This window comes from Nicotiana tabacum, chromosome 17, assembly GCF_000715075.1.
Source record: "Nicotiana tabacum cultivar K326 chromosome 17, ASM71507v2, whole genome shotgun sequence".
Classification (NCBI taxonomy): domain Eukaryota; kingdom Viridiplantae; phylum Streptophyta; class Magnoliopsida; order Solanales; family Solanaceae; genus Nicotiana; species Nicotiana tabacum.
The window spans coordinates 74,662,933-74,684,127 of NC_134096.1; the positions used below are offsets into that span (position 1 = coordinate 74,662,933).

General features: G+C 36.3%; 2 protein-coding genes across 2 annotated transcripts; both read right to left on the minus strand.

Annotated features, from left to right (window-relative positions):
- Positions 1-13,989: 13,989 nt before the first annotated feature.
- LOC142171929 (uncharacterized) lies at positions 13,990-14,370 on the minus strand. The gene has a single exon (XM_075235653.1). The coding sequence runs from the start codon at positions 14,368-14,370 to the stop codon at positions 13,990-13,992; it is 381 nt and encodes a 126-aa protein (XP_075091754.1).
- A 54-nt stretch (positions 14,371-14,424) lies between these two features.
- On the minus strand, positions 14,425-15,416 carry LOC142171930 (uncharacterized). The gene is made up of 2 exons (XM_075235654.1): positions 14,903-15,416; positions 14,425-14,786 (listed from the first exon to the last, which is right to left on the minus strand). Exons 1-2 carry the CDS (start codon positions 15,414-15,416, stop codon positions 14,425-14,427), a joined length of 876 nt encoding a protein of 291 aa, XP_075091755.1.
- Positions 15,417-21,195: the final 5,779 nt, after the last annotated feature.

Here is a 21,195-nt window from a genome sequence, read left to right on the forward strand (position 1 = left end):
CGGCACCTCATAATCAACTTCACAATCTAGAATGCCAAAATACGCCGGAAGAATGAATTTATCAACACGAACCAAAACATCTCCAATCACTCCCAAAGGTCTCTTCATGGTACGATCGGCCATTTACAATCTCATAGAGGTGGGTCTTGGTTGCCCAATTCCTAATGTCTTCAAAACCGAATATGGCATCAAATTGATACTTGCCCTAAGATCACAAAGAGCTTTAGCAAACTCGGTACTTCCAATTGTACAAGAAATTATTAAAGCACCGGGATCTTCCAATTTAGGAGCCATTGAGTGCACAATTGAACTCACTTGAAGAGTGTCCTTGATAGTTTAAAAATTCATTGGCCGCTTTTTTGTCACAAGATCCTTCATAAACTTTGCATAACTGGGAATTTGTTCCAAAGCTTCAACTAATGGCACATTGATTGAGAGACTTTTCATTATTTGAATGAACTTTTTGAATTAATTCTCGACATTTCATTTGGCAAGTCTTTGAGGATATGGAAATGGAGGCTTAGGCAATGGTGCATTAGCCTTTTGCACTACCAGTTCCGATATGTCAATAATGTGATCCCTAGACGGGTTCACTTCCTCTTGAGTCTCTTCCACACTATCGTCAATATCAATCCGAACTTCATCATTTGTTTGCGCCACATTGTTTGGGATCTCTTCTTTTTGTACCACTTGCTCATCATCCACAAGTTGCCTTTGACTTGAGGTGGGTGGATTCTCACCTATTCCACTTCTTATAGTAACGACCATGGCATGCCCCGTGTTTTTTCCACCCTTTGGGTTCACCACCGTATCACTTGGTAGTGCCCCCTTAGGACGAGAATTGAGAGCTTGAGAGATTTTCCCCATTTGCTCTTCTAAGTTACGAATTGATGTGTTGTGTGAGGCAAGTTGGGCATCCGAATCGGCATTCTTTTCCATTATTTTCTTGAATATATTCTCAATACGTCTCATCTCATTAGTTGAAGAACTAGGACCATGGGAAGGATAGAGAGGCGGGTTATTCGGTTGTTGATACATCGGATGCCTTTGAAAACCCGACCCCCTATTGCCTTGATTATTGTTTCATCCGCCTTGATTGTTACCTCCCCAATTTCCTTGATTATTATTGTTATGCCAATTCCCTTTATTGTTGCCACTATTTCAATGTCTTTGATTGTTTTCACCACTCCAATTTCCTTGATTATGAGAATTCCAATTGCCTTGATTGTTTTGAGGTCGCCATTATTGTTGGTTTGGGCCTTGGAAGTTGTTTCATTGTCCTTGAAAGTTGTTCACATATTACACCTCCTGTTCTTGGTCACTGTAAGAATCATCTTGATCAAAACTACTACCTTCTTGCACAAAATTATCCACTCGATGTTGCACTTGTGGATCCTTTGTTCTTCTTTTATTCATCATCATGTTCACTCCCTCCATGGCATTGACTTGCTTAGGATGTTGCAGGATGTTCCACTTGTTGAAGTTTAGCCATTTCTAGGTTATTCATGGTGATAGTCAATTCAGCTATAGCTTGTCCATGGTCATGCAACTCTTTGTGAAGGTGGATCACATTGGGATCACCTTGTGGAACATTAGCCTGGGATTGCCATGCCGATGATGTTTCTGCCATTTCATCTAAAATCTTGCATGCCTCTGCATAAGGCGTACTCATGAAGTTCCCACTGACAAGTTGATTCACTACACATTGGTTGGTTGTGTTGATCCCACAATAGAAAGTTTGTTGAATCATGTTCTCCGTCATATCGTTGTTCGGACATTCCTTAACCATTGTTCGATAGTGTTCCCATATCTCGTGTAGTGGTTCATTTGGCTCTTGCTTAAATGCTAAAATCTCATCCCAAAGTGTAGCCATGTGCCCCAGAGAGAAAAACTTAGAAATAAACTTTTTCGCCAACTGATCCCAAGTGTGAATGGAATGGTTCGAGAAACGTTCCAACCAACCTAAAGCTTTCCCCCGTAGAGAGAAGGGAAAAAGCCTTAGCCTCAATGTATCATTGGAGACATTTGTTTGTTTGCTCCCCAACAAGTGTCCATAAACCCCTTCAAATGTTTGTAAGCCTTTTGACTTGGAGCACCGGTGAAGAAACCTCGTTGCTCTAGCAAAGTGAGCATCACTTTGGTGATTTGAAAGTTTCCCGTCCTAATACGGGGAGGTACTATTGCACTTGCATATCCTTCATTAGGCAATACCCGGTGTGGAGCCGCCCGTGGTGGAGGTGGGGGTGAAACGAGCACATTTTCATGAGAAACTCGGACTCTTCTATTGGCTTAAGGTTCAAAAGAAACCTCATTCACTTGGTCACCCTCAACGTCTATATCCCCAAAAGAAATATTTCCAAGCTTATTGTTTGCCATGGTTGTACCTACAATTTCTCAAACAAGTTAGTAACACGGAAGGAAAATAAGATACTCCAAAAACACACCCAAATATATAGCTAACACCATTTTTAACTCCCCGGCAATGGCGACAAAAATTGATCGCATCCAAATGCACACCTTAAAAGTGGTATGAAACGGTCATTTGCAATTATAAAAACTCATCTAAGAGTCGGGGTCGAATTCACAGGGAGCTAAGATGGGAGTTAGGGATATATATTTCAATGCGCGTAATTGAACTATTTAGATTGCAATTCCACAAAAAAGATTGATTTTCTATTTCTAATTTTACTCTATTGATTGCAAAATAAAGAAGAAGACTAGAAATAATTGTTTTTGGGGGGTTTCTAAATTGATAAAAAGCCTAGGGCTGTGACCATTACCTAGGTGTTTACCTAATGGGATAAAGCCTTTAATGCTTGTTCTATTGCCTGGGGTGTATCATAGCTAACAACTCTAAATTACCCACTCAATACCTCTCGGTCAGAGAATGGTTTTGTCAAATTTGGCTTTCTCAAGACCAAATAGGCATCACACAAAACAGTTGATAAAAGATCAAGTCGGGTTATTACTATCTCTAGGTTGAACCTTTTAATTGGGTAAATCAATCTCTCAATTGACCCAATTCCTTGTTAGCCAAGTTATCCTAGACTAGGTCTCTCTTTCTCAAGAAGAGACTAAGTCAAATAGGCATGAACTAATGTTTTCAACCATTAATTCCTCAAATTAAAGCATGAACTAAGCTAAATAATAAATACTTAATCATAAACAAGCACTAAATTAAATACCCATAAGATTTACATACTAGGGTTGGGTCACAATCCTAGTAAAAATATAGCTACTCATACTCTGATTTGAAGAAAATGAAGAAGAAAGACTAATTAAACTCATAATGAAAACTTAAAATGATTAAATCTATTGTAAAATACACAAAGCAAAGTAAACTTCCAAAAATGGAAAAGAAAAATGACTACAGTAATTGCTGATGTTCAAACTTGACCTAACTTTGTGAAACTCGTCTATTTATATAAGGCTAAAAATCTCGGACAAAAATACCCCTCGGGTGGTTCTGCGGCCGCACAATTCCATGTGCGGTCCCCAGATTTCTTCATCTGACAGGAGCAGGAGTTCTACGGCTGTGAAGTTGCGGTCTGCAGATTTAGAACTGTGGCCGCAAAATAATCTTCAGCGGTCCGCAATGTTAGGGTTGTGGCTGCAAGGCTACCTTTTGCGACCACACAAATATTGTGCGGTACGCAATTCACTGAGGTACTGGACTTGAAAATTTGCATACTCTCTCATCTTGAATTCTAGCCCAGCTTTTACGGTCGCACAATTCATGTGCGATCCACAATTTGCACAATTGTCTGCAGATTTTTTCCTCTTTAGTTGCGGCCGCAGATGGAATTTTGCATCCACAATATCTTCTGCGACCGCAGAATTCCTTCTGCGGACCGCTTATTTTATGCTTCCGTGCCCCTTTATTGCCTTTTTCTTAGACTGCTCCTTTTTAGTCGGATTTCATCTCGGAAACCCAACTTCCAGCATTCCTGCAATTTTGTATAATTTGATTAGTTCTGGGAGCACAATTCAATGCTTTTAGACTAAAACAAAAGTTAAAAGGCGCTAATAAGTAGTCAAAATCCCCACTTATCAGTTATCAATGGAAGAGTATAGGGTTTTGACAGTATAAGTGCAAGAAATATTTTCGGGATCTAACTCTAGATAATTCACTTCCAATGTTCAAGTGAGTCTCTCGAATTCACTCTATTATTAGTTCAAACGTTTAGCAAAACTCCCCTCTCAATTAAGTCTTAACCTCACGAGATGAATCAATTTAAGCACTGTGAAGATATGAAAGAATACGTAGTGGATCGGTCTTTAGGAAAACCTCTTTCGATTATTCTCCTAACTAGATTTAATCAATGATTCAACTAGCCACTTTCGATTACTTAAAAGAATCCATGAACTCAACCAACAATATAATGCAAAGATATCACAAGTTATGCTTCTTTCGATTACAAGAACAAATGAATATAGATGCAACAATTAAATCTTCCAAAAATGATTCAAATACATAAAAATAGAGTTATAATCCACAACAATCATCAATACACCAAATCCATCAAAATCCAAAAGGATCTACTCCATTGACATGGAGAAGTTCTTCACAAATGTAACTAAAGTATAGAAAAACATAAATTTAATCCAAACCCAGATCTTGAGTGAGGAAGGAATGATGAAATCGAACTCCTCCTTAGCCTCTTTAGGTCGAAAGTGTATCCAAAAATCCCGAAAATGGTATTTTCTAGTGTATTTAAGTCGTCCCTAATTAATCCCCGGACGAAACTACCCTTTTTTAGCCGAAATAGGAAATCACTCTAGCATTTTTGTGCTACCGCGCCTTACCCCGCGTTGCCCCATGCGGTGCGCATGTAGGAAATTTCAGAACGTGCCAAAAAATCATTTCTGGCCACTTTTTGCACTAGCGCCCTGCGGGACGATAGTGCACTTTTCTCAGAGTTAATTTATTTTATTATTTTTTTGACATCCAGACTTAATTTTTTACCCCCGAACGTGATCCCGGCTTAATTGTTTGAGCTTCTACTCAGACTTCAAAGCTCCAAATAGCTCGAATTAGCTCCACAACATCTACATAACTCGGAATCACTACTACAAGACATAAAACACACAATAAGTGCAAAAACACTACCAATTAAAGCTCAACACAAGTAAAGTGCAGTGAATTAGAGTGCAATAAGCGACTAAAACAAGGGATTACAGCCTACCATCAATGGTTTCTCCTTCCATCATAGCAAAGTTCCTATATTGAGAATACAATAGAGTTCCTCTGGACCTCTTCACCTGAGGTGTTCCTTCATGAGCCACTTGCAATGTGTCCCAAATTTGCTTAGTAGTGGTACAACTTTGGATTCTCCTGTACTCATATGGACCAAGTCCACAAACAAGCCATTTCTTGGCTTTAGTATTCTTCTCTCGTTTCTTCAAGTCCTCAGCAGTGCAATCCGCTATTGTCTTTGGCACATCTACTCTTTCAGCATTTGTCTTCAAGGTAGCCAATGGACCATCGTGACAATGTCCCATATCTCATAGTCCTATCCTATAATGTGATCTCTCATCATGTTTTTCCATCAAGAGTAGTACTTGTCGTTAAAGAGTGATGACTTAGTAGTGGATTGCCCTTCCCAGTTTTCAGGTGGTGCACTCATGTTAATCTTCTCCTAAGGTGTAAGCCTATTCAAGGAGAACCTGCTCTAATACCAATTGATGTTTTATACTTCAATACCACATAAGAAGGGGGTGATTTGTATGGTGTCTAATTTTCGCGTGCACTGATTATAGAAGGGACTGGTTCTTCTATGTGTTCTTTATACTACTGTTGCGGAAATAGTAAATTCTGAAAGTAAAGAACACAAGTATTTTTACATGTAAAACACCTGGCTCAAAAGGTAAAAAAATTACGACCTACTACTCAGTAGGATTTTCCCTAACACTTCACTAAATCACTGAGCCAAAACATTATTTACAAAACTTTTAACTGTTGCGACAACTTCAAGTTAACTCTAACTTGAATACTCAGAGTACCTAATACAATTGGCTCTAGATAAAGCTGAAAGGTACAATTTGAAAAGTCCTACTATAACTGAACTAGAATAAAAAACAGACACTTGGAACTGGTTCTTCTATCTAGTTTGTGTAGCTCCAGATTCGCACACTTGAATCACACAAGAATTGTTTGCAAAATGCCTTGCTATTTTGCTCTCAACTCACGTTTAACTTCAGCGTTTGTGCGTGCCTCTACAATGAGAATATCTTGCAGTATATAGAGTTAGTAGACTAGAAAATAACTAGAGTTCTAATGCTATACTCTTCCATGGTGGAAGACTTCTAGTTATCTTCAACTTCTAACTCCTCCCTTATCTTGGATAAAGTTCTCTTCAAGTAAGGAGTCATTCTCCTTATCATTTATGCAACATTTTCGATCAGGAAATATCGGATATAACAACTTAAGCTTATCTCCTTCGCGTGTATCCCTTATGCTCGAATCTGCCCGTGTTTGTATACATTACGTATAATTATATAGACCTGGGTCATGCTTGAGTTTCTTTGTCAATCATTACAATAACTTGATGCGCAACCCATTGGAAGTAGCTTCATTGTGAATACTTTAATACACATTTATCTATTTTTCAATAGCAAAAATAATCATTACGACCAAAAGAAGCTTTAGACCGAAAGGTACCCAATCGCATAATTTATTCTTATATATATCTATCTGGCAGAATGAAATCTTACCAGCCTGGCAATTGCATTATATTTTGTATATACCTTAATATTTTTTATCACTCCAAGACCCTTCACGTTATGAGATGATATTATGAAAATTCTAAAAGTATTTGTTATGAAATAGTACGCTGCCCTTTTCCTTTGTGAGAAAAGAAATTAAAATTCAGTAGCCCTAAGCTTCACATAAAGAACAGTAGCACTGTCTAAACAAAGTCTTTCCAAGGGGATCGGATTGGCAGTCTTAAAGCATTCCCTTTACATTATAAAACTTTACATTACCCTTCGGAAGCTCAAGAGCTACTTTAAAAGCGTATGTGTTTTGTAATAAAAAAACATAAAATGTACGCTCAAGCGGTTAGACAAAAACCTATGCACGTTCGTAGTTACCTACACATTTTGTACTATACTGTTTGTTTGGGACTAAGTGCTTGTCCTGCTAAGGTCTTTTTGTCCTTAAACAACTGTAGCATGTACTAAAGAGATTAGAGGAACTTAACTTTACAGTTTAGAGAGGCCAAAGGCCTAGGTGACCCTTTGCGGTTGCCTAATACCAACTTGTGTAGGGTGAAAGCAAGATTCTTGAGCACAAAATTGGGAAGATTCTTGATTCTTTTTGCAATTAATGGCAAAAAAAGAAATGTAAAGAATGGGAAAAGGTGGCCTCCATGCCCTATGGAGCAAGCTAACGAGGTACTTAACTGAACCATACAATTTTTCAAATCTCTTGTCCCAGACAAAATTTGGTGGACCCTAATTAGCTCAGTACCATTCCATTGCACTCTCATGTGCATTTTTTTCAGTTCTGATAATCTCAATGCGGTTGGTGAAAGATTTCTTCAGATCTTCTGCTTTCTCACGGATTTCCAAATCTCATAGAAAGAAATCCTCCTAGTTCGGTTCAACCGTTTCGGTCCAAAGATATTTTTAACATAGTATAATATTGTTCACTTACGGCCAACTTTGTATGGTTTTCCCTAAAAGGCGTCATACCATTAAGAGATTTTTATATCTTATATGTAGGCTCCTGATATATCTTTTCAGCAACCAATGTAGGACTTTATGTGTCACTCATATCGTTAAAGTATTTATCTGCCATCACCATACTCGTCCTGCCGAACCTTGGCCCTGATACCAATTGTTGGGCTAAAACGGCTCAATGTTACACACATGGTCAGTGGTCAGAGTATTTATCAGTCTTCATCACACTCTTCCCGAACTTAGGTTCTGATACCAGTTTTACTGCTTTCTCCAAAAGGTCTCACATTATTAAGAGATTCATACACCTTATATGTAGGTTTTCAAGAAATTCCTACACCTTATTTGTAGGCTTTCAATCTTTTCAGCTATCAATGTAAACTTTATTCGCACACTCAACACTCTCTTTTCGTGACGCATGAAGGTTAGGTGCTAGACGCTAGTATATATAAGTGAAAGTTGATTGCCCTCTAAACTTTGATCTGAGTTGCGCCTAATTTCCCCTTAATCTTTAGCGTTTGGAATATATCACCTTCGGAATTACAGTGCTAGTGAGATTATGATCTCAAATTTTCTTTCATCCAAAGTTGCCACCAGATTATATTTTTTTCCATGTTAATACTAATAATAACATAAACAGGGAAAAAGAGATATATCTCCCTTCTTATATTGGCCAAAACGATAATTAAGTAAGTAATACTTTTAGGGCGTTCAATTCAGAGAGAAGTTATGTATGAATTATTGAATAATTTAGGGATTGTAATGTAGGAACCAATAGTTAATGCAGTGATTGTAATGTAAGAATTTGTAATGCAAGAATTAATAATGCATGAATTATAATGTATAGATTATAATGTGTTTGTTTAATTACTTTTTAAAAAATGTTTAACGCATGAGGGTTGTTTTGATCATTTTAGTTGTTTTGATCTATATATTAATAATCCTCATAGTTTTATTCCACCTTTGGTCGCGCATAAAATAATACATTGATTCATAATATTGACCAAGAAGAAGAAGAAGAAGGAAACAAGAACAACTTATCGAAAAATACTGTGTCGTGGCAAGTCATTGCCTTGAAAGCGATTTCGGCCTGACTCGGTGCAAATCGTTAAGACCGGCCACTCCCCAAGGTTTCACAGCACCTCCAAACACGTGCAGTCGTGGCTGGAAGTTTGGAATCTACACAAAACAATTGCCGAGAAAGAAGAGAAGATAAAAGTGTTTTCTGTGTTGGATAATTCACAAAAAAGATTGCCTTTCATAGGCAAAGCTATTGGACAGTTACAGATGAAGTCGGCCCGTTTTGCCTTGAGGACTAATTTCTCATGTGCGCGAGACCACACTCTTTTACTAGCTCTTTACTAGCCCAACAAAGAGCAGTTCAATTTAAAGAGAAGAAAACAACTTTCCACAACCAGGACACTTTGTCTTTCACAAAAGATCACAAAGAAGTAAAGAAGAAAAAGGGACCACAAAGAAATCTTTTGACTTTGCATTTCCAAGTATAAATAATACCAACAACAAGCCCTTCGCAATTTAAATTATATGAATCGACAATGTAAAAAATTTCAGAACACCAATGTAATTTTACCTATTTTTACAGGTCATTTTCAATATTTTGCAGATTACCACTATTACATTCTTGCTATAACATTACTTGTAATTGGCTGATAACATAAAACTTCTATACATTGTGAGTGCATATTAGTTATCCCTTTTGTGATATCATATAGAGATTTTTCAATATCATTGTATCTCATGTAGGAAGTTACGTATCTTACTTTTAAATTACTTTCGCTTATTATAGATAATTACATGTTATTAATTTTAGGGACGTGATAAATAGTGTAAAAATATTTTCTACATGTTATCTATATATATAAGTTGAACTCACTGACTATTTCGAGTAAGGATTTAGACCTAAAGTCATAACATAGCATTATACGCCACTAGCGTAAATCTCGGAATGCAGTGCACTAAATTTTGAAATAAATACTTGGCGATAAAATCAGGGCATTGCCATAGTTGTGGACTTAAAGGAGATTGCATGTAGAGTTTTTGGTGTATCAATGTTCCCCAGACAGAACTAATTGGTGTACGTAGTAAATTTTAACATTATCAAACCATTACTTTCGTGCTGACTTTCTTGTTTTTGTCAAAACCATATAATCTCGATACAACCAGAGTTTATCCTAATATTGACACTTAAGTTTCTCGTGGATGATAATTGGTATCCGAATTCTCTCTCGCTAATACCTGATACACATTTTTTTTTTTAAAAAGGAAAAAAGAAGAAGCAAAAGAATGACCGGAAAAAATTAAACACATTCCAATTGATTGGCAATTGACGGTAGTACTAGAACTAACACATACTCATCGATCAGTAGGTTGGAGGAATGCATTTAGCTTTTTTGTTAATACTGAGCATGTGTAAACCTTGAGTACAATAAAAAAAAAAATTACCATTAACTTTTGAAATAAAAGAATGAGTTTACATCATTGAGTTCTACAAACTAAGCCAATCGAATTGAAATAGTACTATATGATTACATGCACGCGATATATATGATAGTAATAGGAAAATTAAGAGCATTACAAAGTCACCAAGTTGCATGGGCTAAAGCTAGTCGTGTTTAGAGTGACCAATGCCAGGACTGTGGCCTGGGGTGCTAGGCTGAAATGCATCCACTGTTCCTTCCATAAATCTAAATCCACCTCTCCCCAACTGCTTATGAGGGCTAGCATCCTTTTTTTCGACCTTTGCGCCAAATGTCTCTTTTACTTGATAGACAAGGTTCAAATTTTCTTTTGTTGCAAGATTTCTTCCGTCGCTGAACAGAAATAGGTTTGATAAGATTAGCAACATGAAGAGTGAAGTTGAGGTATAAAAGTTAGCCATAATATGGAAAGAAAAATAGAGAGGAGAAAAGGATAGGGAGTATAAGACTTTGCTAAGACTTAAGAGGAAGCAAAGCTAGTTAGAAGTATTAATTACTTAGAACTTTGGAAGTTTAGAGTAGAGAGGATGGTGCGTTTGCCAAGGGTTAGGGGTGGTATTTAAGGAGTAAAATAGCTGAAGAATGCATGTGAGGTCCCAAACTTCTAGGAAGATTCCAACAGGCACAAGCACTAAAAAGTGACAGACACAGGATTTTGAACAAACGGGTTTAGTCAAAGACGATAATAATAAATAGTATAAGCGGTGTCGAGTATGACAAATAGGATTTGGTTGTTGTTTTCTTTCTTTTTGGATTCTTTTTGTTCATAACGCAATCTCGAAATAAAGTCATTTTAAAGTCGGCGATCAACCATTTTTAAAAAGTTGTGCATAGATTAAAAACAATATAAAAGCCTATTCATTTTTATTTTTAACGTTTTATCAATTTAACTTAACATATTTAACAAATTTTCAAACTTTAACAAAAGAAATCAATTTATCCAGTTTAAAAACTTATTAGCTCTAATATATTTAACAAATTATAGAACTTCTTGTATTTTATAAATAAGAAGCAGTTATTTGCAAACAGACGGCAAAAAAAAAGATATACAAAAAATAAATACCAATAATTAAAGAAAGAGAGCCAAACACTAAACCAAAAAAAATGATATAAAGTAAATAAATGATTTCAACATAAACTAAATTAAATTAAACTAACAAGTCATAAATAATTTCAACAACTGTACTTCCATGTTTTAGTGATTTATAACAAACTAATAACCAAAATAAATTTGTTGAGAGATTTACTTTTTCGAAGTAGAATAACTTTAGAATGGTTTTCACTGAATTCAAGTAAAGACAAATGCAGAACAAAGAAGAAGTAAAGAAATTTGAAATGAAATAGGAAATATGACAATTAGAAGGCAATAGACTAATAAATTTAAAAGACAATAATTTGACATGTGATAGAATTTAAGGGTCCACCAAACTATATAGAGAACCAGGTTTTCTATTAGTTTCCACATAACACACGCACACTGCAGCAGATAAATGAGACAAAGAAGTTTTACGTGAAAAACTCTTAGCTCACGGGATTAAAAACCACGACCTACCACTACAAGAAATTTGTCTTTTAGTGGCGACCAAAGTCGCAACAAAATCATTGATAGTCGCCACTAAATGTTTACAGTAGCGACTATGCAACTGTTTCAAGTACTTCCATTACTGAATGTTACTAGTAGCGACAACATGAGGTCGCCACAGAATGTATACATTTTGTGGCGATGTTGTCGCTATAAAAACTAAATGTACTCGCCACAAGAAAGAGTTCCACCAAACTGATTTTATTGAAGTCGCTACTGAACAGTAATATTTAGTGGCGACTGAGTCGCCACAAAAATAATTAATCATCAGTGGCAACTCTAATAGCGCTACTGTAGAGTGACATTTAGTGGCAACTTAGTTAACACAAAATGATAAGTCATCAGTGGCAACTCTAATAACGCTATTGAATAATGGCAACGCTACTGACAATGATAAGCCATCAGTGGCAACTCGCCATTAATATTACTCTAGTAGCAACTGAATACTAGAGTTTACTCTAGTATTAATATTAATATTAATCTAGCAACTGAAACTTATATATCAATATTAATATATAAGTTTAAGATCATCCAATAGTATTTAATAAACACCAAAAGAATTTTCTAAACCAAATACTAAATACTTTCATTACTAAAAGTTCAGTTACATATATACTATGCAATACTTCATTGTCATTGTACGCATATACATATAACCAAAAAGCAAAATATTAAGTGCCTTAGCTTCAAGCTCCTCCGCATATACACTACGTAATACTTCATTGTCATTGTACGCATATACATATAACCAAAAAGTAAAATATTGAGTGCCTTAGCTTCAAGTTCCTCCGCATATATACTATGTAATACTTCATTGTCATTGTACGCATTTACATATAACCAAAAAGCAAAATATTGAGTGCCTTAGCTTTAAGCTTCTCCTTCATTGTCACCATTGTTCAAGAACCTTGTCCCTATTATTAAAGAAAAAAATACAAGATCACATTGTTAGAGCATGAAGATAACATCAAGGTAAAAAAAGATACAGATAAAAACATTAGGCCGAAGAAGCGACTTAAGCTTCAATTGGAAGATGAGACATTTACACCCCGTATTTGGCGAAGAATGACTAGGTCTTCTAATTTGCAATTAAAAGAATTACTACTTGCTCTTTGGCCACTTAAATGTCATTTTTTCTGGCAGGAAGCAACTATTAACTTGAAACTACCAAGAAGAAGTCTACTAGTGACGTTCACATGTAATGCTTGTGATGTTCGATCACAAAGACTCATAAACATATTAGCATATGAAAGAGGGACAGTGTTTATATAGGTACTTGGTTTGAGTATGTGTGGTGCTGTTAAGCTTTTGATAATTGCAAAGCCAAGTTAATCTTTTTATGAGTAATAGCAAAACCAAAATAACTTTCCTTAATTGTGTATGTTCACCAAGATGTTTTAAGGCTAGAACTGTTAGATAGGTGATTTAACCGTTGAAGGTATTAATGGGTAATCGTCTTACTAGAACTTGTTTTGTACAATGCTGCATTTGTTCTCTTAAATTGGAACTGTTTTTTCAAAAACATTTGGCATAAACCTGTGCAGCATCATTCATCATCACACAAATATAATCATCCCCAACTGTAAAGATGTCGGCATAAAACCTGTGCATTTCGTCCTCATAAACTTTGGGATAGTCACCTGTGAACAAGTGAGTCCACTGTTGGAATTCACAGATCTCCACCAATTGGCGCATGCCAGCCATATCCAGAATATCAGGGGCAAATGTATGACCCCACAACCAGAGGCGGATCCAGAAATTTAACTTTATGGGTTCAAGATTTAGACTCTAGGATATACTTCAAGGTACTATACAATAATAACCGAATGAAATACGAACAATGTTATTTAACATATATGTAACAAGTACCAAACCATTTAACATAATATATATTCAATAAATATCACCATTACAATTGTACCCGACGGGTTGTAATGTTATGAAAATGATCAATAATCGCATCATTAGGTACACTTTCAAATACTTCATCTTCTATATAACAAACTAAACAGTCATTCAAAAATTTATCTCCAATTCTGCTACGCAAGTCATTTTTGATGTACTTCATTGAAGAAAAAGCTCTTTCTACTGTTGCAGTAGCGACAAGCAATATCAGACTTAATTTCACAAGAAAAAATACAAGTCTCCAAGTCTTGTACAAATTTGTTTCAACTAATCTTTCTAAAAGATCTCTAAGTCCTTTCAAGTTAGAGAAATTATTGTCTTCTTTCAAAAGAGAATATAGTTGTCAAGCTCGTAACTGAGATCTTCAAGTTTTGAACCACTAAACTCATGAGGATAAAGTGTAGAAAGTTTCATAATTTTGTCTTTATCATAATTTGTAAAAGAATTATCCAGACTCAAACTAGCCATACCAAGAAGTAGATTACTATTCACCGCATCAAAACGACTGTTAAGCTCTGAAAGTTGCAAATCAATAATAGTATTAAAAACTTCGACACGCAAATGATGAGAATATGTAACACTTGAACTCCTATGCTTTGACTTTCCAAGATGATAGTTCTTATCCATTTCAGGGATCACAATATCATACTTGGAACAAAATGAAGAGGCGTCATCTATCAAAGATTCCCATTTAGATTCTCTCATCACTTGCAATTACCTCTTGGCTAAACTAACAAGCTTCATAGCATTTACAATATCCTAATCTTTTCTTTGCAAAGCTATATTCAAATCATTTGTGATTGCTAATAATTTTAACATCAAATGCATCATACGCACAAACTCAAAAGATCTTATGTCATTCACTAGACTTTTTGCCACTGATCTCTCAAGATTATTTGCACCCTCACTTGCAAGAAACTCAAGTACATTAATGATTGACAAGAATAATGCAATAAAGTTATCCATTGTCTTAAAATGAGAACTCCATTGAGGATCACCTGGCCTTTGGAGTCCAAGTTCTTGATTTAGTCCACTTCCTGTACGAACTTCATCAAGTACTTGTAGCTCCTCTAGTTTTTTTTGCCTGATCCTCTCGTAGCATATTCCTACGCTTAAAAGAACTTCCAACAATATTCAAGACATTAGCAACAATATCAAAAAATCGATCTACATCACAATGTTTTTTTTGCAACGGCTACAAGAGTCAATTGCAAATGATGGGCAAAGCAATGTATACAATATGCCGAAGGATTATCTTTAAGAATTAAAATTTTAAGACCATTGATTTCTCCTTGCATGTTACTAGCTCCATCATAACCTTGTCCCCGTATTTGAGATGGACTCAATGAGTGCTCTAAAAGCAAATCATAGATTACTTTTTGTAATGACGATGAAGTTGTTTTTTTAACATGAACAATACTAAGGAATCGCTCAATAAGTTTTTCCTCTTTGTTGACATACCGCAGAACAAGAGCCATTTGTTCCTTATGAGAGACGTCCTTAGATTCATCAACCAAAATTCCAAAATAATCTCCATTTAAATCTTCAACTATTGCTTTAATTATTTCTTTCGCACAAGCATTCACGATCTCTTTTTGGATATTTGGAGCAATCATCATGTTATTTTGTGGAGCACTTTGTAGCACAACTTTTTTCACTTCATCATCCCTATCTGCATACCATTGTAAGAGTTCTACAAAGTTTCCTCTTTTAGTAGAAGTTTCACCTTCATCGTGGCCCCGTAAAGACATTCCTTGTTTTAAAAGAAATTTTGCCACATCAATCGAAGCATTCAACCGAACTCGATAATCACTTTTAATTTTTCAGACTACTTGTCAAAAGAGGTTAGAATTGATTGTTCTTGATTAATTAAATCTCTCATCATCATAAAACATCTATTGTGAAGACTATTCACCTCTCCAATATGTGCATTAAGCCTTTCTGTAGCTTTATTCCAAGCTCTAAAACCACTCTTTGTGAAAGAATCCCCAACTTTTTCATGTCCTCCATGCTCATTTTTAAACAAGTAACAACATAAGTAAAATGCTGCATCAATTTCAACACTATATTCTAACCATCCAGAGTATGAAGTGTTAAACCATTCAAGATTAAATTGACGCATAAATCCACCAAAATCTCTTTTTGGAAAACTACAATTACGAGGTTGACAAGGTCCTTCTTGAATATAATATCTTCTCACTCGGTTACGTAAATTCAGAGGATACTCTAAAATTTGCTTTCTTTCTGCGGGATCAGGTTCAAGATTTAAATTCAATATTTTCTCTTTGTTTGATACCGTCGAAGGATTGATATTGTCATGAATAATTGGACATGGAGAAGAACTCGGCGTAGGAGGACTAGAACCAGAACCAGAACTTTGAGGAGTTGGAATAGCCTTGAAAATTTTCGTGATCATATCCACCCTCACTAAAAAGATCCTAAAAATCACAAAAAATAAATTACACTTCAAGGTGTAATTGAAACTTAATTCAACCAAATCTATATTTCAACAACGTAACTACTTATGAAGTTGGAGTTAATATGATACAATATCTAATTTCTTCAGCACAACAAGAATGGAGTTATTCCCTAGGCCTAAAAGTAAGATTAGTTTAGGAAAGGATTGACTAGTAATTAATATGATATAAAAAGTTAAATTTATCCTTAAAACTCAAATGTTGAAGTACAAAACAAATCATAGCAGTATATCACTAAAATTTACTATATGTGAGCTAAACATGAGTTTAACAGTTAAAATAAATGAATCCAAAAGAAAGTCTTTAATTAGTGAAGTCATAGAGTAAAACATTTGACCCGTTTCTTATATGGAACCAAAATGCAAGAACCAAGAACAGCAGTGACAAATCTTGTAACTTATAATTAATAAATATTATTGTATTATTATTGAGAAAGAACAATAGAGGCATACCAGCAAAACTAAAGAAGAGGATTGATTGTAATTTATGTCCAAGAAGAACTCAAGAAGAGCCTTTGCTTTGATTCTTTTGAAACCCTAGCTTTAAAATTTTGTGAACCGATGAACCTTCTGAAAAGTGAAAGGTTTTGATCTCTTAAAGTTTTGTGAAGACCAACTTTTTTATAATTATTAAAAAGCCCCACAAGTTAATGAAGTACACATTGAAGAATAAAATTAATTAGGTGGGTCCTCATCTTTTAAGGATAAGAAACGGACCTCTTTAAATGGGAAGGGGCAAAAAAGCCCATAAATAATAAAGAAGTTAAACAGTAACTCAAATAAAATTACAATAAAAGTTGTGTACACAGAGATTTGAACTCAAGTCATCTCGCAATAAGTGGAACTTTGCCCATCAGTTTTACCACTGAACCCATAGCCTCATTTAATCTATGGGTTCAAACACTAATATATGATCATATTTCAGTAATTTTGCACAGTATATTCTCGGATTTTGTCAAAAGTTATGGGTTCAATTGAACCCGTATCCATAGCGCTAGATCCGCCCCTGCCCACAACACCTTTTGATTTTTCAATTTTTCCTTACTATCATCCTGGGTATCATCAATCTTGGTCTTTTTGGAGGAACCAGGTTCCTCACTAGCATCACCCTTCCTTTTTACTTATGTGCGAGCACTCTTTCCTTTCTCAGCAGATTTCCCAGACACCCTTTTCGTAGACACTTTTTCAACTGATTCTTCTGTCACTTGCTCCCCAGATTCCTCAACTACCTTTTCACAAGATTTTTCATTCTCAACCTTGCTCAAGTCTATTTCACTCACATATGACTCCCTTCTGGACTTTGGAACAATAGGTTTCTTTGAGTACTTACAAACCAAGGAATCAGGTTCCTCTTCTACCTCATCATCAATATCAACAACTAGTGCAGGAGGCACTACCTTCTCATTTACAACCTTTCCATCTTTCACCAATCTCCTCTTCTTCTTTTCCTTTTTGATTTTCCTTAAAATTGACTCAAATTCTTCCTTCTTCTGTAACCTAGTGATAAGTCTCTTAGAAGTTGACTCTTGGGGAGTTGCCTGACCACTCCTAGACCTGATGAAGCTCGTAAGAGCCACATTGTCATAGTCATCTTCACTCCCTTCATTTTCCTCCTCAGACAGAGATCGCATCTCGGGAGGAACAATGGCCAATGGCTCAGCATAGAAATGAGGAGAGGGAGCGGGATCAGTGCTGACCTGGGGTTCTTTAGAAGAACTGGGAGTTCCATCCCAAGTGGAGGGATCAGCTTCCTCAGGAAGTTCCCCAGTAGTACTGTCTGGTGCCAAATTTTTGACAGGCACCAGTTCCCTTCCCTTGACTTTTGTACCATTATCTTCCCCCTGAAACTCAGACACACCCTCATAACCTCCGATCAGACTTCCCTCAGCATGATTGAAAGCATATTTTCTATAGCTTCATGTTCTTGTAACTCCAAAGTAACTTCAGAAGGCATAAGAGGATCATTACCTGTAGGATCCAAGCCCAGGGCTGTCATTGTTGATTCATCACTGATATGAACCACACCTTGTTCTTTAGCAGAACTCTCTTCCACTGGTAGACTAGAAAATTCTTGATTTTCTTCTCCATCCACTGTGTCTTCGTCAACCATCTTTTCCGGCGAGGCAGAAGTAGAGGTCACATCCACAAATTTCCTGGGAGCCGATGTTTTGCGACTCTGATGAGAACCAGAACACGACTGGGTTGGAGAGGAAGCAGAGGGTGGTTGTGACTCTAGCTTAGGGTTTGGACTAGTTGGAACAGGGAGTGTGAGCTCTATCACTGGTGTTTCAACGAATGAGGACACAGTGGAGATGATGCGTGGAACATTTTGTGTTTCCTGATTGTCAGACATGGTGGAGTCTAGTTAGTTGAAGAAGAGAGTTTGAAGAAGGAAAAAGGGGAATTTTGGATTCGTGATATGAACAGTTTTGAAAGTGACTGTGAATGGATTTATTTGAGAGGAGTTAGAGACCGGTTGGGTATTAAATTTTGGTATTCGGGTTGCTTCATAAAGGGTGAGGCGCTTTGATTCAAGAAGCAAAAAGAAACTGACAATATAATGATGCGGCACCATTTCAGCCGTTTAAAATTTTTTGCATGAGAGCACAGAGGAACTACTAACCTATGTCAAATGAACCAGGTTCTGTGACAGAGTTTGAAAATGTAAGCCTCATCCTTTGACCAACGTGCAATGTATTAGCTACTTGTCTTCTCTATAATCGTCATGCGTGTCTACCTGTAACGGTATAGAGGAGAGTTAAACTTTGCCAAAAAACACATTTTAGTTATTTTACCTATACATTTGTTTCATAGCCAATCATCGAGGGACCAGGTCCCTAGTGTCACGACCCAAACCGATGGGCTGTGACGGGCACCCGGTACCTTACTCAACCGAGTACCAATATAACATATCTTTTCGTATCATACTATCATAGATTACTAAGCCAGAGAGGCTGTCGTGAGATAAGTAGAATACAACATGTAATACCAACTTATACATAAGACATATGGGCCTCTAAGACCAAAATAACCACTCGTACACTGAAAATGGGCAGACAAGGCCATACAATCTTTTATGTACATGACATCTATCTACAAGCCTCTAAGAATACATAATTGTCATAAAGGTCAGGATAGAGCCCCTCCATACCAAACAATACACGTCTAAATCATACTGACCAAACAAGCAACTTCGAAGAAAATGGAGCGCACCAACATCGTCCGCTGAGCTGATAGCCTACTTGGAGGACTCTCGATCTGTCTATCGGGACCTGCGGGCATGAAACGCAGCGTCCCCAAGCAAAAGGGACGTCAGTATAAATAATGTACCGAGTATGTAAGAAATAAAAATCTGTAAATAATAGACATGAGAGAAACATGGAGTAAAAGACTCGACATGTACGTCTGCATAGCTCTGTGAATCATTTCATTTTTATAACGCCATGCTAATGCGTATAAATGTCATACCATGCATAGGTATATGTGTTCATAATATCATCAAGCCTCTGAGGGCATCCCATCATATCATTTCGGCCACTGTGGGCAAATCATCAACGTATACCACCTGATCAGGTGGTGGTGCGTATATAACATCGTAGCCATTTTCATATCCCATATACATATATATACGCGTATATAACGCCATCTAGTCATGGGTCAATGTGCATGTATAAATGCATGAAATGCATATGAAATACGTTAATAAGATTTCTCGGAATGTCATAAAATCAATATGCCTTTCGGATAAACTTTATAAAATACGTATTTTTCTGAGACACTTGAACATATGATATAATAATAATTCACATGGGGAATCAAGAATATAGACACCCCTAGTATTTCTATGAATAGAGTCATTTATGAAAGTTGCGTATTTTGCTCGTTTCATTTATATTATTTGGAGCATGCCAAAAAGAAAGAAGGGATAGCCTTAATATACATGAGTCGATTCTCTTGACAATCCTCTAACACACGTTAATTGCGACAAAACACGGAACAAGTCGTATGAAAATCTCGAAGCAATCACATTGCTATGCAAAGAAAATCTTGGACGAAACCTTTCCTTAAGAACTTAGCAACAACGTTGCTATTTTGGAAAGTAAATTAACGTTGCTTATGTTTCTTAGATGAGAAAGCGATTGGAATTGGAACGTTCTTATGTGCTTGACTGAAGCTTTCTTTCCTTAGATGAATATATGACTAATGACTCATCTTCCTAAGACTTAAAAAATGGATCTCTTTCCTTAAATGAATAATGTGACTCATGTTACAAAGACTTGCCCACATCTCTTAAGCTTGCCACCTCTATTAATGACTTAAGAGTCATCTTAAGTTTTAGGGGAGGGGGGGTGCCACGTTCTTTGCTTATCTTAGAGGCTTAATTAATTACTATTATCTTATTTAACTAATTAATCCCTCATTAATTAATAATCAACTAATTACCCATATAATTAAGAATTATCTCAAATTACTTATAATACTACTCACTTTAAACACACCTTATACACTTTACTATCATGGCCATGTGGTACCTTGTATTGTCCTACTCCATAAATACCGGGTATTTTAGCTCGGGCCGTATTTTATCCCAAAATATAAAATTTTGACGAAACTCATTATCTTCGATTCGCTTATCCTCTCACCGTCACGAATTTACTTGTCACTTGTTTGAAATAGCATAATGCTTATAATCTCAAAATAATCTCATTCCCAAACTTACATCTATTACCTTACGACGAAACTTTAACGTACGGAAACATGGGGTGTAACATCATTCCCCCATTTGAAACATTCGTCCTCGAATGTTGACTGATGCACTTATCATTCTTATAACCCATAGCTCTTGCGAATACTTTAGTACTTCTCTTTCCATCTAGGCAACTGTTCTGTGAATGAATCCCAAAGGTGAATGAATCCCAAAGGACGAGGCATTCCCCCATTTAGGCCTCTTTCTCATACCACGACTCGTGGTCGGAATCCTTCCAATCTCGTAACTATTGCTACCTTTTTTCATGCAGCCTATATGACTTTTTTCTTGCATGTGCTCCTATGCG